Below are 16,173 nucleotides of genomic sequence, written 5' to 3'. Positions count from 1 at the left end.
GCCGGCCGCGCTAGCCGCTACCGCCTCCTCTCGAGCAGGCAGTAGTTTTTAGCCAGCGCGGGGGGTTAACGCTTGATGAAAATATCTTATGTCTGAGTTAATTGGAAGATCTTTGCGCTACTCTCCATCAGTGTTCCCTCTAAGCGGGCGGGTGTTGTGAGCAAACTTTTTTCACTGTGAGCTAAAAATATCGGGCGCCAGCAAGTTATGAGCCAAATAAATATGTTGTCAAAGTTGCTGATACATGAGGACGAGGTATTCAAAGGAATTTTAGGCCTACACGCTAAATTAAATAACGTTAAATAATATTTTTAAGAACACAAAACAACGCATTAATTCTTGAAAGTACAAAATTCTTTATTTTTTTTTTTTACCAGAAAAACTCAAATTTATTTTAAAACAGTCTACAGAAATTGTAGGGATGAAATGATATCTTAATAAATGTTTTACAACAAATGTAGTTATGTCTGTTACATCCATATGTGTAAACTGTAAATTAAAAACAGTCCAGAAGACAATACGTTTGATGCTTTCAATTTCTAGACAATCTATCAATTCCAGCTTCTACACAAAAGTATAAATACATTAAAACAAAATATTGAAAACCATTTTATTGGGCACAAAGTTTGCCTTCAGTGAGAAGAGTTCACTCAATATGTTGTAGAATAATTGTTGTGAAACTGGAATGGAATCAATTCTTCACTCAAGTTAGATATCATCAATATCTTCATCATCATCCCCAATATCATCAAACTGGATTTCATCGTCATCACCGGGGCCAAATGTGTCCGTTTCATTGATTTTAGCATGTTCTGGAAGTTCTCCATAGGCTTTTAGGCTCCAAAATTCTTTATTAAGATTGTTCTCTTCTGCCTTTTTCTGATTTCCAAAAATTGTAAACACTGTCTATGTTTACATTATTTCCTGTGGCTAAATAAAGTTTGATTCTAATTAGGCATTCCAAATGTTCTACTCTTAACTTATTACGAGTCTTTGTCTTTATAGCATTCATCAAGCTAAATCCTCTCTCACAATCGGCACTTGAAGCCTGAAAGGTGCCACACACGTCTAATAGAGCATTTAGTCCACTGAACTGTTTATGCTGCTGAGCAAAATTGTACATTTCCTGAAGCGTTTGTATAGCTCCTGCTTTTACTTTTTCAGCAATAATATATTTGAACTCCGAATATTCTGAAATAAGCTGCCTTTTGAAACAATGTTCATCATCTTTGTTCATTAACAGAAAATAACGGTTAGATAATCGTGAAAATTGTTCGTTTCCAAATGTAAATTCCTCTAAGTTGGACGGATTTGAGATACAGTCTTTGTCGAAAACACGCCAGTCCTCTAATTCATTGTCAGGAAATCTTTTGTCCATATGATCACAAGTTTGTGTAATAAATGTAAGAATATGATCTGTTTTAATTACAGAATTACAAGATGAAATGAGAGTTTCAACATTTTCATTGAAATGTGGTTTTTCTCCCAGATATTGAGATCTGAGTTTCCTTAATTTGGCTTTAGTGAACTGGAATGCATCCAAAGGTGCCAAACAACTCTTCTGAAGAAGCTTACACAGTGATCCAAGCTCCTCAAGAACATCGCAGAGAATAAATAGCGCAACTTTAAATTCCAGATTACTCAATTTAGTCAGGCAGTATTTGTGCACGGGATCATTGTCTTCTTCCACCTGTTCTTGACAATATTCTAACAGGATGTCATAATTTCTAACCACTGCACTTACAGCAAAGTGCCGAGACAGCCACCTAACATCATGTATAGCTTTAAATGAAATGACATCTGAGTCTGCAGCATTAGCAATATCCTCCAGTTTGGCTTTTCGTACGCTCGATCTACTGAAAATCGTATACACGGTGCGTATTAGAGTTTCGATCTCTTTCATGAATGGGATCGTTTTCCATGCATCGTCTATGCCTAGATCTTCGCGGTGAGCTACACAGTGTTGCTCTAGAAGATGAGGAACTGATTGACGTAACTTTGCAGCTACACCATTATGCTTCCCAAGCATGACTGATGCTCCATCGGACGTGAACATGACCATACGACTGAAATCTAAATCGTTCTCACTATAAAACTGCTTTATAGCATCAACTATAGCTGTGCTGTCACAAGCAGTTAGATGTTTGATGCCAGCAAAAACTGTCTCATGAATGTTGCTGCCACTTCTTCTAAATTTAATGTATATTATGAGCATTTTCGAAACAGAAATATCAGTACTTTCATCAATTATTAGGGTATGAAAAGGAGACCTCCGGATTTCTGTAAATGTTTCCCGTTTAACAATGGCATTTATGCAGTCAAGGAACTCGAAAGCATAGTTTTTGCTTCTCCAGCTATCAGGTATTTTTACGTATTTAGCCATGTGATTGTGAATTTCCTGGACGGATAGCATGGACGAATTCAACTTTACCGCTAGCAATATATTATCAATTAAAATGTTAACTTCCTCTGGACTTGATTTATATCTCTGTGCGTATTCGATTCTGTTGTTCCGACTATCGGGAGTTTCTTTCAAGAAATTCATTAGAAAACCTCGGCTTTGATTGTGAAGCTTTTGAACCGCTTCTAAATGAGAATTATGATTCAGATGACGCTTTAAATAATCAATTTTCCACTCAGACCAAGTCTTCCCTGTGCTCCATTCTCCGTTAACACCTGCTTTTCGGCATAGGGAGCAAATTAATGCGTTGTCCGTGTCGCTATATTCGAATATTTCTTTCATCGCCACTGTTTTCCGTCCACTCGCGTGCGGCAACGTGGTGTCAACCAAAAACTCGGTCAGCCATTCCTTCTTAAATTGGCTGCGCTTTTTCTTTGTGCTGCTACCAAACTCTTCATTCTCTTTACGCTTCGACATTTTCGAATGGATGTAAAAATTATTTGACTGAATCTATGGAAGATCGCAAAAGAAAGTTTATGCACACGCTTCAAACGATCGAAACTTGAAAAGAACTTGCTTCATGCATGTATAGATAAACAATGGCGCTCGTGCGGCCTCAGTTTTGTAGCGCATTACTAATTTACTAGTAGTAGTACCGTGTTTCCCCGATGATAAGGCAGGGCCATCAAATAAGACAGCCCCCCCTTTTTAGACAAAAATATAAAATAAGGCACCCCCGCAAATAAGCCACCCACCGATACCTGCGCTTACCCGAATCGAGTGGTACGGTGGGTGACTTCATGTGGTGCCTAGTGCAGGAAATCACTCGCGTCTGCTCTGACCGCCTCTTCCTGCACGAAGTCGGGCCTTATCCAATCAGGAGCTGCATGTCAAAGCAGCTCCTGATTGAATAAGACCCGGCTTCTTGCAAGAAGAGGCGGTCGGAGCGTACGCGAGTCCGGCTGCCTCTCCTTGTTGGCGAGCTGAGCGGACCGTCGGGATCGACCCCCCGCACCCCCTAGGTACGCCTCTGCAAGTCTTGCCTTGCCCGGATTTGCCGCTCTCTTCCGGTGTTACTCCCCCCCCCCCACCCGACTCTCCTCTCGCCGCCCTGCCATCTGCCGTACGCCTCTTCCGATCGCCCCCCTCCCTGCTCGCACCCGGGATCCGGAAGGTTCGCCCCCCACATTTCGCCCCCAGCAATTCGCCCCTCACATTTTGCCCCCCACATTTCGCCCCCAGGTATGTTTCGCCCCCACACATTTCGCCCCCACACATTTCGCCCCCCGGATGTTTTGCCCCCACACATTTCGCCCCCGCACATTTCGCCCCTGAGCCCTGCAGCCCTGAAATCAACCTGCTCTCTGCCTCCCCCAACTCTCTCTCTGGCTCCCCGGCTCTCCAGTGCATCGCGCCCTGCCCGGGGCCGGAGCAGGGCGGCTGGGAGACAGCGACGCGGCCGCCAGGGTCGGAAACCCCAATCCCCCCTCCCACACAGCCGGGCCGCCCAGGGAGGGGAAGACAGCGACGCGGCCGCCAGGGTCGGAAACCCCAATCCCCCCTCCCACACAGCCGGGCCGCCCAGGGAGGGGAAGACAGCGACGCGGCCGCCAGGGTCGGAAACCCCAATCCCCCCTCCCACACAGCCGGGCCAGGGTCGGAAACCCCAATCCCCCCTCCCACACAGCCGGGCCAGGGTCGGAAACCCCAATCCCCCCTCCCACACAGCCGGGCCGCCCAGGGTCGGAAACCCCAATCCCCCCTCCCACACAGCCGGGCCGCCCAGGGTCGGAAACCCCAATCCCCCCTCCCACACAGCTGGGCCGCCCAGGGAGGGGAAGACAGCGACGCGGCCGCCAGGGTCGGAAACCAAACCCCAATCCCCCCTCCCACACAGCCGGGCCGCCCAGGGAGGGGAAGGACTCCAGCCACGCTGAGCAGATGAGACGGCGGCAGCCACACCACCGGGGGCGAAACATACCTGGGGGCGAAATGTGGGGGGCGAAATGTGAGGGGCGAATTGCTGGGGGCGAAATGTGGGGGGCGAAACTTCCGTGAACCCTCGCACCCCCACCCCGACGTCCGATTCCTCCCCCAGCCTCCTCTTACCTTTGCGACGCGTGTGTGCGCTGTGAAGAGAAACTTGTGCGCTGCGACGTAATATTTTGTGCGCCAGCGCACGCCAGCGCAGCTTAGCGGGAACACTGCTCTCCATCCCATTTTATTTTGGATTTGCCAGAAGCTTTTCGTCATTTGCCTAAGGGGCATAGGGCGCTGTGTAGGAAAATGAGTCTACTGGCCAAAAAATGTATTCTTCAATATTGGACGATCCCTAACCCTCCAAAGTTTTTGCATTGGCGAAACCAGTTGCATCAGTTGGCCATCTGGGGAGCTAGAGATGCTGGAAGGATGAGGAAGCGAAAGATGTTGTTTATGCAAATATGGGATCCATATTTGCAAGCCTTATTTTCTAAAGGTCGTAGTGCAGTTTTAAGATGGGTGTCCTAACTGAGATTGAGGAGGGGTAGAGAGTACCATTGGAAGGGGAAGGAAAGGGAGGGTTTGGGGAGGGAAGGTAGAGGGTATTAAATAGATTCAAACATGTAGTCCTATTGAGGTTTGATGGGGGATGAAGGAGAGTACCTTTGAATGGGGAAGGGAAGGGAGGGTTTGGGTAGGGATGGTAGAGGGTATTAAATGATTTAAAACATGTAGTCATTCATAGATTGAGTGGGGTTTGATGGGGGATGAAGGTATTTTCTAGGTTTATATGGGATGTATTTTACTCGATGCCTCATTATTATACTATTATAAAAAGTGTATACTGGATAAGAATCTTAACCTTGCAGACTCACGAGTGGATAAATGAAAAAGCCTCAGCCCCACCACTCCACTGCTGTAATATCTTGTTACTGCAGGAAAAAATTACGTGGTGCATTCATCACTGGCTATTTCATTCATTTATAAGTGCTTTTTGTTTAAATAGTATGTTTAAATAAATAATTTATTAGGTAATAGTAAGAAATACTGAGGTTCAGTGTACTTATCTTATGCCAGCTAAACCCTGGGAACATGACCCGACATGTTTTTAATTTATCCACTCATGAGTCTGCAAGGTTAAGATTCTTATCCAGTATACACTTTTTATAATAGTTCTGGACTTATACTGGAATAAGGACTACTGAAACTATTGCCATAGTTCTAGTGATCATTATTATACTAAGCACCTTGGTGTTGTATGTAATATTGACTACATCAATATGTTCATCATATTATTCTATTTGATGCATCATCATTGTTATACAAGTTTTAATGTTGTATTTGTTGTTGTTTGCATCAATAAAAATTGTTTCAACTTAACCCCGCTAGCGCGGCTTGATAAAAGGAGCCCTAAGTTGGTGGCTGCGCGAGCTGAAGTTAGAAAGGTACAGGGAGGGGCGCCATCACCCTTGCTGCTCAACCTTGCGGCGCCACTGAAAGACCACCTAAAGTTAGCCACCAATATCGGCACCTCATGTGAACAATAGGCTTAATCATATTGGCATTAACACCTCACAGCTTTAATGGGGCTTAATTGTAAGTTAGGTGCCTAACTCAAAAAACATAATTCAATAAAAAGTAGGTGCTTAACCGAAAACACCTACACTAAAAGTGGGTGTGGTTAACGGCAGGTCGTGGGCGTGTTTTCAAATTAGGTGCCTCTTTGTGAATCAGGCGCATTAGGCTCTGATATCGGCGTCTAACTTTAGGCATAGAAAACCCTGGCATAAATTGGGGATGCCTAGATGTTAGGATGTTGAGCACCGCCTAAACACGCTCTGTAATGGGTGTCTATGTTTTAAGCAAAAAAACAAAAGGAAAAAAACCTGTGGAGATAATGTCCGTGATGCAGGATTTTATTCAATCACTAGTTTTTTAGCCCGTTACATTAACGGGTGCTAGAATAGATGTGTGGACTTAGGCTTTTCTTTTCTTTTCTTTCTTTCTCTATTTCTGTCTCTCCCCCCTGTCCAGCAGCACCCCTTCCCTGCTCCCCCTGTCCAGCAGTAGTCCTTTTTCCTTGCTTTTACCTCCCCCCTGTCCAGTAGTACCATTTCCCTGCTCCCCCTGTCCAGCAGTAGCCTTTCTCCCTTCCTTTTACCTACCCATATTCAGGCTCCCATTTCCCCTTTTACCTTCCCTATTTCCGTCTGGCGTTGGTGGGATTTGGGCTCCATTGCTTCCACCTGTTGGAAACCAGGCCCTTGTGCTACTTATAGTTTGCCTCATTATCTTTTCAGCTTGTGTTCTCAGGATGCACAGAGAATTCAGTTTGTTTGGTTTTTTTTTCTGCAGGGTGTCTGTCTTGCCTGTATCTTTCCATCTGGAAAGCAAATGGCATACATCCTCTAGTCGGGTGCCGACGCACTCTGTCGCGGGGCCTCTGCTGGGCCGCGGGGAGCTGGTTGAGCTCGGTGTCCGGGGTTGTGGTGTAGGTCTTCCGGGCTGCGGGAGAAGTAGGTTGTGTCTGGGAGCCGATAGGATAGCACCGTAGCTCCCTTAATCCCTTGCTGCCCCCCCCCCCTTCTCTTTCCTTCACGCAGTCCCCTCTGCTTGTTTAACTTTCCGGCGGCTCCGCTAATGATCACCGCCTGTGTCGGAAGCATTCGCCGATGCAGGAGCAGCTTGTGAGAGGAGCCGCCGCAGGGTCTTTTAAGTTAAAAAGAAACTTCGTCCGGTAGGGCCGTATTTCCGGGATGGAGGACTGCGCAAGGTGAAGAGCAGGGAGGCCATCGCTTTTCAATTTGTCTGGTGGCCACTGGCACAGCTAAGCACGCATGCGCACTCCTGGTGACCAGGGACCTACGGATCACGGATCATGAAGGTAAGAGTGCACATGCGCGCTTAGCATTTTATTATAGTAGATTCGTGGTATGTCACAATCAAAAAATCCATATATGTAGTAGTAGACCCAACACGGTCTATCTTTCAACAAACTGTCTTCTTCAGAAGTCCTGAAGTTGAGGATTCAAATAGAAACATTGTGAGCATAAAACAAGAATGTGGATGAATCCTGTTCTTTTGTTTTTCCAAATTCGCAAAAGTGGTGTCGTAAGCTGTCCTGTAGACCCATGCCTGTAGTTTCCACCTTGCTGCAATTTCTGTTGGTTAACCCTTAGTATTTTATAAAGATAGAAGGGTGCCTCATGTGTCTTTATAAATAGGCTTGAGACAGGGACCTACTTGTACATTGCCTTAACACATATTGGGTTAGCAACTTTGTAAAGACTTATTTGCACAATAAAATACCGTTTCAACTTTTCCCAAAGGGGACAGTGTCTAGTGCCTTGATGTGGCTCACAGGTCCTGCTAACAATTTGTTGAGGCACAAACGTGAAACTAATAATAAATATATTAAAAATACGTGTTGTGAAATCCAGTTATGAGCAGGGATTCATCCAGACCATGTATACCAAAGATACAGCTGACATACTAGAAATCAAAAAGATGAAACGGAGAAAAATAAACCTCAATTGAGGGATGTTGGGACTACACAAGTACCCAACCCTCCACTCATCATCACGGGTTTATAAAAAACTCCAAAACATGTATAAATAATCAATTCTCACGTTTTTCATTCATACAAAATCTTCTTTTTGTTATTTTCTCAAAGTCTTTTTTATAAATTCAATGTAAATGTCAAGCAGTAGAAGGCCCGAATCCCAAACTTAACCACATTAATTAGCGAGGACTACAGCTGGATGCAATAAGTGTAAGCAGTTCTTAGAGATATGAAACATACAAATGGAACCGTGAAAAAATACACTCATCTGAAATCGAGGGTTTTCACCAAAGGCTTCCAACTCAAAATCCCGACAGAAAAGGCTTTCTGTTTCGCCCGGCGAGGGCTACTTCAGGGGAAAAGTGCCAACTCGAATATCTCTCTGCTTCTTACTGTCTACTGGTAGTAAAGCCGACTCCTCTCAGGACGGTACAGGTCCTGCAACATCATTTTCAAAAGGAAGCTCTCCGCAGAGTTATTCTTTTAAAATATTACAGTACCAGAATGTGATATGCTCTTTTGTTGATACAGATAAATAACCAGTTATTAAAAAATAAAAAAAAAATAAAATGTTACAGCATGCACACCGCAGATTTAAAAGTAGTATAATTAAATATGAAACTTGTGCACAAAATTCTTGGAGAAAAAAATGTTTCATCTGTACCTCCCCTACATATTTAACCCTTCCAAATTATCATAGGTCGGCAAGGTAAATGCTCCTACGCTCATAGAATTTCTATGAACATCGGAGCATGTACCTCACTGGTCCACAGTATAAACCTCTACTGCGGCCCTGTAAAAGGAGTCCTATGTTAGATATTTACCTATATAGTGATTTGGAAAGAATTGATATATAAAGATAACATGACCACAAATTATAACTCCTGGAACTTAGGGCTCCTTTTACGAAGGTGCGCTAGCATTTTTAGCGCGCGCTACAATGCCCCGCGCGCTAACCCCACGCTACATGGAAAATACTAAGGGGCATTGTATGGAGGCATGGCGTCTAGCTCGTGTGGCATTGTAACATGCGTTAAAACCGCTAGCGCACTTTCGTAAAAGGAGCCCTTAGTATTAACAAAGGATTATAAGATATTGCCGTATTAATCTACTTTCCTTCCATCCAAATTTATTTGCCTTCCTGCCATCCAATCAAGTTTATTAAAATTTGATATCCCTCTTATCAAATTTCTAAGCGGCGTAGAAAGGTAAAATGTAGGGTAATACATATAAAACTCAATAACAGGCGTAAATTATCATACAATAGGTTGGGGAGGGAATACAATAATTGATAGGATAGGAAGACATAGATGGTACATACAATAAGGGGGGGAGTAATTTTATTTGTGTAGTTTAAGAGTTATTGAGGGATTATAAATCAAATGCATCTTTAAATATAAAGAAAAGTTTTTAAGTTAGATTTGAAACTATCCAGAGAGGATTCCTCCCAAAGATGTGATGGCAGAGAGTTCCATAATAGGGGGGAAGTTACAGAGATCAATTTGCCAGTGGTATTGTAAACAATTTGACATAATGAAGGTATGACTAAAAGATTTTGATTATTTGCTCCTACCATTTTTTTGCATCTAATTGAACTCCTATACAATATTATAGAATTATATTATGCACAATATTAGGGTAAAGGGTTTTAGTTGGAATTTATGAATTAAAATATGTTAGCTTTGGGAAATATTAAATTGCAGATGTCTTTGTACTGTATTCAGTAGAAAATATGGAGCCCCTTTTCAGGTTTTGTATTTCACAAAGTGCCTGGTAGTGGAGAACTGTGTTGCTATTACTCATATAACATGAAAATCAGACTATTTTTTTTTTCTGTATGGTGACTTCCGTGGAGACATGTTCTACTTCTGATCAGCAGGTTGTGGGGAGGCAGAATATCAGCTCCCATATAATTAGTTTTCCCTCCCTATTACAAAACCGTAGCGTGATTTTTTAGCACCGGCCAAAGTGGTAACAGCTCTGACGCTCATCGGCATTCTATGAGCATTGGAATTTCGAAGTTTATTCCATACTTGTACCTGGACAGTTTACAATACTAAAAAATTTAAAAGAAGGTAAAAAATAAAAATATATATATGTTCAATAGATAAGACATAAATGTACAGAAACAAGAGGATCACGGGTTAGGTGAGAGTAAAATACATCAAGATAAAATAAATAAAAAAGGGTGGTAAGAGGGCCAGGAGAAATCAAAGGAGGGGGCTTTTACTGCCACGCTACGTTTTTGTAAAGGGGCGTTTATTACGGTGTGTTATTTTCCTTTCTTTCTCATTTTAAGAAAGATTTTAAGAAAGGTTTAGACAATTTCCTGGAGGAAAAGTCCATAGTCTGTTATTGAGAAAGACATGGGGGAAGCCACTGCTTGCCCTGAAATCAGTAGCATGGAATATTGCTACTCCTTGGGGTTTGGCCAGGTGCTAGTGACTTTGCTTGGCCACCGTGAAAACGGGCTGCTGAGCTTGATGGACCATTGGTCTGAACCAGTAAGGCTATTCTTATGTTCTTATTTTGCTTCTTGTAGTTTGTGCTTTATATATCTCCTTTATGTTTTTGCAGAAAAGCAGATTAAAGCATGTGTGGTGATGAACATGGGACTAAAAGGATTGGTGTGCGAGGCTCTGCTGTCATTTGTCTGGCATGTATCTGTGTTATGGCTCCTTTTACAATGCTGCAGTAGAGGTTTCTACCACGGGCTGGTTAGGTAAATGCTCCGAAGCTCATAGGAATTCTATGAGCATCGGAGCATTTACCTCACCAGCCTGCGGCAGAAACCTCTACCACAGCTTTGTAAAAAGCCAGCATTTGTGAAGGGGAGGTCCAGTACCCAAAAAGTCTGATTGTCTCCAACTGCGTGGGACACTTGTTTCTTCTCTTCCATCTTCCACCTAACAAACCAGTGATACAGATCAGTAGTGCTCCCCGTATCAGGAAAAAAATTTCGATTCGATTCGATTTTCCTGCCCAATTGGGTGTTTTTTTCAAACATCCTGGTGGGTTTATTTTATAGCCTCTTCACCCCCTTTGCCTTCTCCTAACCACACTGGCGCAGTGGTGTAAACAAAATTAAAAAAACAAACAAAAAAGACTTTTCCTCTCTCTGTTAAATCCTAGCTCACTTTTGCGGGAAACCACCAGCTCTGGCAGGATACACGTTTCAAATCTGACATATTGTAATCACAAAACAGAAAATAAAATTAGTTTTTCTACCTTTTGCTGTCTGATCATTATTCAAATCTTGTTGGTCCCAGGCTCTGGTTTTCTTCTGATAACTTGCTTGCCAAGGTCTCCTTCTTTCTTCTATCTCTATGCTAACCATCCATCTGCCATCTCAGTCCTCCCCTTCCGTTTCCCTTCTCTCCCCTGGAGGTCTGGCATCTTTCTTTTTTTTCGTCTCCATCCACAGATCCACCTTTTCATAACTACCCTTTCATCCAGCATCTCTCCCTCCTTCCCCACTACCCAGGGTCCACCATCTCTCCCTTTCTTTTCCCAACTACCCTCCTATCCAGTATCTCTATCCGCCCTCCACACCATCCCTTGTGTCCAACTTCTCTCCCTTTCTGTTCCTTCCCTCCCTAAATCCCATTGTTCATTCTCTATCTCCCTCTCCTCTATTTTTAGACCCATTATTTCTTCCCCCCCCCACCCAAAATCCGGCATATGCACATCTCTTTGAAACCCCCTTCCCTCCCTCCCTCCATGTACTTCTACACCAGGGCCCCCCTCCCCTGAAGGTCTGTCCCCGCGAAAACCTGTACACCACCCCTGAAGGCCTGTCCCCCTCTTGAAGGCCTGTCCCCCCCATTGAAGGCCTGTCCCCCGCCCTTGAAGGCTTGTGCCCCCTGAAGGCCTATGTCACCATTCCTGGCCTGTCCCCCCCTTGAAGGCTTGTCCCCCCTGAAGATCTGCCTGTCCCCCCTGAAGGCCTATGCCACTATCCCTGGCCTGTCCCCCCCTTTGAAGGCCTGTCCCCCCCCCTTGAAAGCCTGTCCCCCCCTGAAGGCCTGCCTGTCCCCCCTGAAGGCCTATGCACCATCCCTGGCCTGTCTCCCCTTTCAAGGCCTGTCCCCCCTTGAAGGTCTGCACCCCCCCTTGAAGGTCTGCACTCCCCGTTGAAGGCCTGGACCCCCCTTTGAAGGCCTGGACCTCCCAAGGCCTGGACCCCTAAAGGCCTGTCCCACCCCGAAGGACTACGCACCCCCCCCATGGAAGGCCTCCGTGTTTCCCCTGGCCTCTCCGCATCGTTTACCTTATAAGTGAAGACTGCAGAGCAGATCGTGGTAGTAGCGTCTTTGCAAACTGCTTTGAGCTGTTTCCTCTACTGTGGTCCCACCCCCTCCTCTAATGTCAGAGGCAGAATTGCAGCAGAGGAAACAGCCTCGAAGCAGTTTGCAAAGACGCTAGTACCGCGATCTGCTCCCGACTGACCCTCCCTCCTCGCCCTCTAAAGCAGGTGCGGCAGTGGCTGGCCAGCAAGAGCAGCGCTGCCGCTCCTGCTTTGGGAGGCGAGGGGGGAGGGTCCGAATTGGGAAGCCGATTTTTTGGTATTTTAAATGGATTCGAATCGATTCACCCGAAGTGAATCGGTGAACCAATTCGAATTGTGAATCAGGCAGCACTACAGACCAGTGTGCTGGCCTTGAGGCTCTGTGGAGTGAAAGAAGGAGCTGAGAAAATGGAAGTATATTTGGCACACTACTTATGAGTGATAAATGCCTGAATCTGCAGGAGAAGATATATGAAAGGCAGAGCAATGAAGGCACCTGGAAGGTTAAAAGTAAAAAAAGGCCAACTCAGTAGGTGTGTGAAAGTAGTGGTTTCTGTAGTGGCAGGAGCCAGTTAAGGCACTGATTTAGGGCATGAATGCTCAAGGGCTCCAATAGCCTGGCTTACCCTTCACAGTGTTGAGAGCATGTCCTTGGCTTTCGATGCTGCAATCTTTTTCCTATAATACGTGCAAATAGGAGGAGCCCAACTTATGTCTTGATCGCCAACTTTACATCCAATGATATGGTTCTTAAACCTTCTTCAGCAGTGCTTTATTCTTTGTGCTTTCAGACATAATTCCTCTTAAATGTAGCAGGAAGTGTTAGCATGATTAATGCATTTCTATGACATGTTCAGTTTAAGTAACCATCAAATCTGCAGTAACTAGCTAACCATCAACTTCTCCTAGAAGCAATTCATAAAAATAGGGCTAAATCCTCTATAATAAAACCCTAAGCATGCATGTGCACTTACGATGCCGTGCTGTGTGCTTCCGTGCTGCACATGTGCACTGCCTGCCTGCCTTCTGCCTCGATCTTCGATGCTGGCTGACTTCCTGCGCTGCCGGAACGCCTCTTATCACCCTCGGACCAGCAAACGCAGTAGCCACGGTTTCATCTTGCAGCCGCGGGGCATTTGCTAGGTCGGCCCACTTCGATAATGCAAGGTGGGCCAGCCTAGCAAAAGCCCTGAGGCTGCCCGGGCTAGTGGATGCTGGAAAGGGGGAGCAGGGAATGGAGAAGGGGTACTACTTGACAGGGGGAGCAGGGAAGGGGTGCTGCTGAACAGGGGGGGGGAGGTAAAAGAAAGGGAGAAGGGCTGCTGCTGACAGGTGGAGTAGTGAAGGGGTGCTGCTGGACAGGTATTGATGAACAGCACAAAAAAATAAAAAATAAAAATCCAACGAAGTCTGCAGTTAATAAAGCAACAAGCAAAAAACAAAAACAGGTATTGATGGACGGGGGAGCAGGGAAGGGGTGCTGTTGGACAGGGGGAAGGTAAAAGGAAGGTAGAAGGGCTACTGCTGGACAGGGGGAGCAGGGAAGGGGTGCTGCTGGACAGCCAAGGAAAGAGAGAGACAGATAGAAAGAAAAACAGACAGACAGCGGCCAAGGAGAGAGAGAGAGAGAAAGAAAGACAGACACACACATCTATTCTAGCACCTGTTAATGTAATGGGCGTAAAGACTAGTGACATCATAATATATTTAAACCAAACGATGTTCATTTACTAGTGATGGTTGATGCACATGTGTAAAAACAAATAAATCACATGTTACAGAAAATTTTTGTTGTCTTTTCCATGATTAACATCCACAAATCTGTAAGAAATACCCAATCTTATTATGGAAACAAAATGTACAGTGTAATTTAAGTTGGATTTTGGTTTGTTTGGGGTTTGGAGGGGGGGGGGTTCTTTTGCATATACAATATGTTCTGACTGGCTACTTTGAATTTTGACTGTAATTGGAGCAAGCTTTTGAGATGCACTGACACAATGTTTTCTTTTTCTATACATTGTAGCTGAAAATAAAGTCTGGACCACAAGATACAATATAAGATTTTCCTCTGAGGCTCAGCATTTGCATGAGACACAATACTGTGTCAGGTTCTATTAACCACTGAATATGACAGATTTTGAGAGGAGAAATCTGCACAATGTGAAGCTATGCATTTTTAAATTTTGGGTATTTTTATTATATGATCATTTTCAAATTACTGGTGTCACATTTATATCTTAAGTTATTTGAATATATATCTTCTGTTTAATTCTTTTTAAAGTTATTATTTTGCATGTAAAGATTGTTTACTGCTGTTTTCTGTGATACCTCAGCTATGGGGATGACTATATTGGTAATATTGCTTTTATAGCATAGGCATCTTTTGGGAAATTATCCCCCCCCCCCCACACACACACACAAATAACAATAACAATAAATAAAGACAAAAAGAGACTCCCCCCTCCCCCCCTCATTTATAAAACAATTGTGAGTATTTAGTACCAGCCACGGTAGTAACAGCTCTGTTGCTCATAGAATTTCTATGAGCATTGGAGCTGTTACTGCCGCGGCCGGTGCTAAGAGCTGCACTATGATTTTGTAAAAGGAGTAGTAGAGAAGTAATTTTGCAGCATCTATAGATGTAAATAGCAGCATTTACACACATACAAGGGGTCGCTGAGATGTTCTCAGCCCAACCAAGAAAAGAGTGATGTGGCACCATGAAACTTACAAGTTAGTCCACTCTTTTTTTTGACACTTTTCATTTCAATGCATCTAGTAAATGGGCGCATGTACAGGTGAAACCAAGCCACTGTGACATCACCAATGAGGTTGGCTCTTAGACATTGATGGAATGAGGCATTATGACATCACAATATGAGGGGCCACTGAAAATCTCTCAGGCCAACCAACAAGAGAATGATGTGGAACCATGAAACTTGTAAGTCATTTCATACTTTTCTTGAAACCAGCGCCTAAGTTAATTGAGAGTCACCATTTAAAATGTCAAAAAAACATTAAAATGCTTACCGGTGTCTAAATAAAATGCACTGGAATTGCGCCTACATAGGCACTTTATGGCACTTTACACCGCTATGGGCATGGCTAATGCCAGAAGTGGCATTAGGTGCCATTAAGCACCTATTTAGGCATGATTCACAGCAAAGATAGGCACCAGAAATGTAGGCCTGGAAAACCCTGGCCTAAATTTCCAGTGTTTATCTTTCCCGGAGGTATGATTCTCTATACGGCGCCATTGTGTGATTGACATGCGATCGGTGGCCACTTTAGGCTGCTGCAGATATCGGCACCATATAGAGAATACAGGTCTGAAGTGTATATTCAGTCTCTCTATGTTTCAAAGCAGAGGTCTTCAGCAGTCCTCCATTGCGGCCCTCAAACATTGGCTGAAATGGTCTTCCACTTCAGGTGATTGAGGCCAGCAGCGTGCCTGATTTTAAGGCCAAATGGGATCGACACGTGGGATCTATTCGCAGGGTAAAGGTAGGGGAGGGTCATTAGGGTAGGCAGACTGGATGGGCCGTGGCCCTTATCTGCCGTCAATTTCAATGTTTCTATGTTTCAAATCCTTTAAAAAGCATTAATTTCAAACTTACCCACTTGATATAGTAACTGCAAACAATCTCTTATGTTACTCAGGTGTCTCATCTATGGAATTTGCTATTTTTGACATTTCATAATAAAGTGAGTTTTTAAAATATATCCTTGAAGTGTTGTACAATCAATATTAGTATTAATTGTTAATGTTTAATGCCCAGTCTGAGCAAGCAGGTCAAGGGAGTTTACAAAATTAGTATTATGTGTAAGCTTGAAACCTTTTGGTAGCCCTCAGAGCTGTCTCATATTCAAACTTTGGCCCTTTATATGAAAAAAGTTTGAGACCACACTATTAAAGGCTTAGGACAAGAGCCATGCTTTCAC

At 44.0% G+C, this 16,173-nt stretch overlaps 1 protein-coding gene across 1 annotated transcript; it reads right to left on the bottom strand.

Moving 5' to 3' along the window:
• Positions 1-491: 491 nt before the first annotated feature.
• LOC117346949 (E3 SUMO-protein ligase KIAA1586-like) lies at positions 492-4,561 on the bottom strand. The gene is made up of 2 exons (XM_033917252.1): positions 4,511-4,561; positions 492-2,911 (listed from the first exon to the last, which is right to left on the bottom strand). Exon 2 carries the CDS (start codon positions 2,876-2,878, stop codon positions 854-856), a length of 2,025 nt encoding a protein of 674 aa, XP_033773143.1. The 5' UTR covers positions 2,879-2,911; positions 4,511-4,561; the 3' UTR covers positions 492-853.
• Positions 4,562-16,173: the final 11,612 nt, after the last annotated feature.

The sequence above is a fragment of the Geotrypetes seraphini genome, chromosome 12 (genome assembly GCF_902459505.1).
Source record: "Geotrypetes seraphini chromosome 12, aGeoSer1.1, whole genome shotgun sequence".
Lineage (NCBI taxonomy): Eukaryota > Metazoa > Chordata > Amphibia > Gymnophiona > Dermophiidae > Geotrypetes > Geotrypetes seraphini.
The sequence above is the reverse complement of the archived record's forward strand: the minus strand, read 5'-3'. Positions and strand labels throughout refer to the sequence as shown.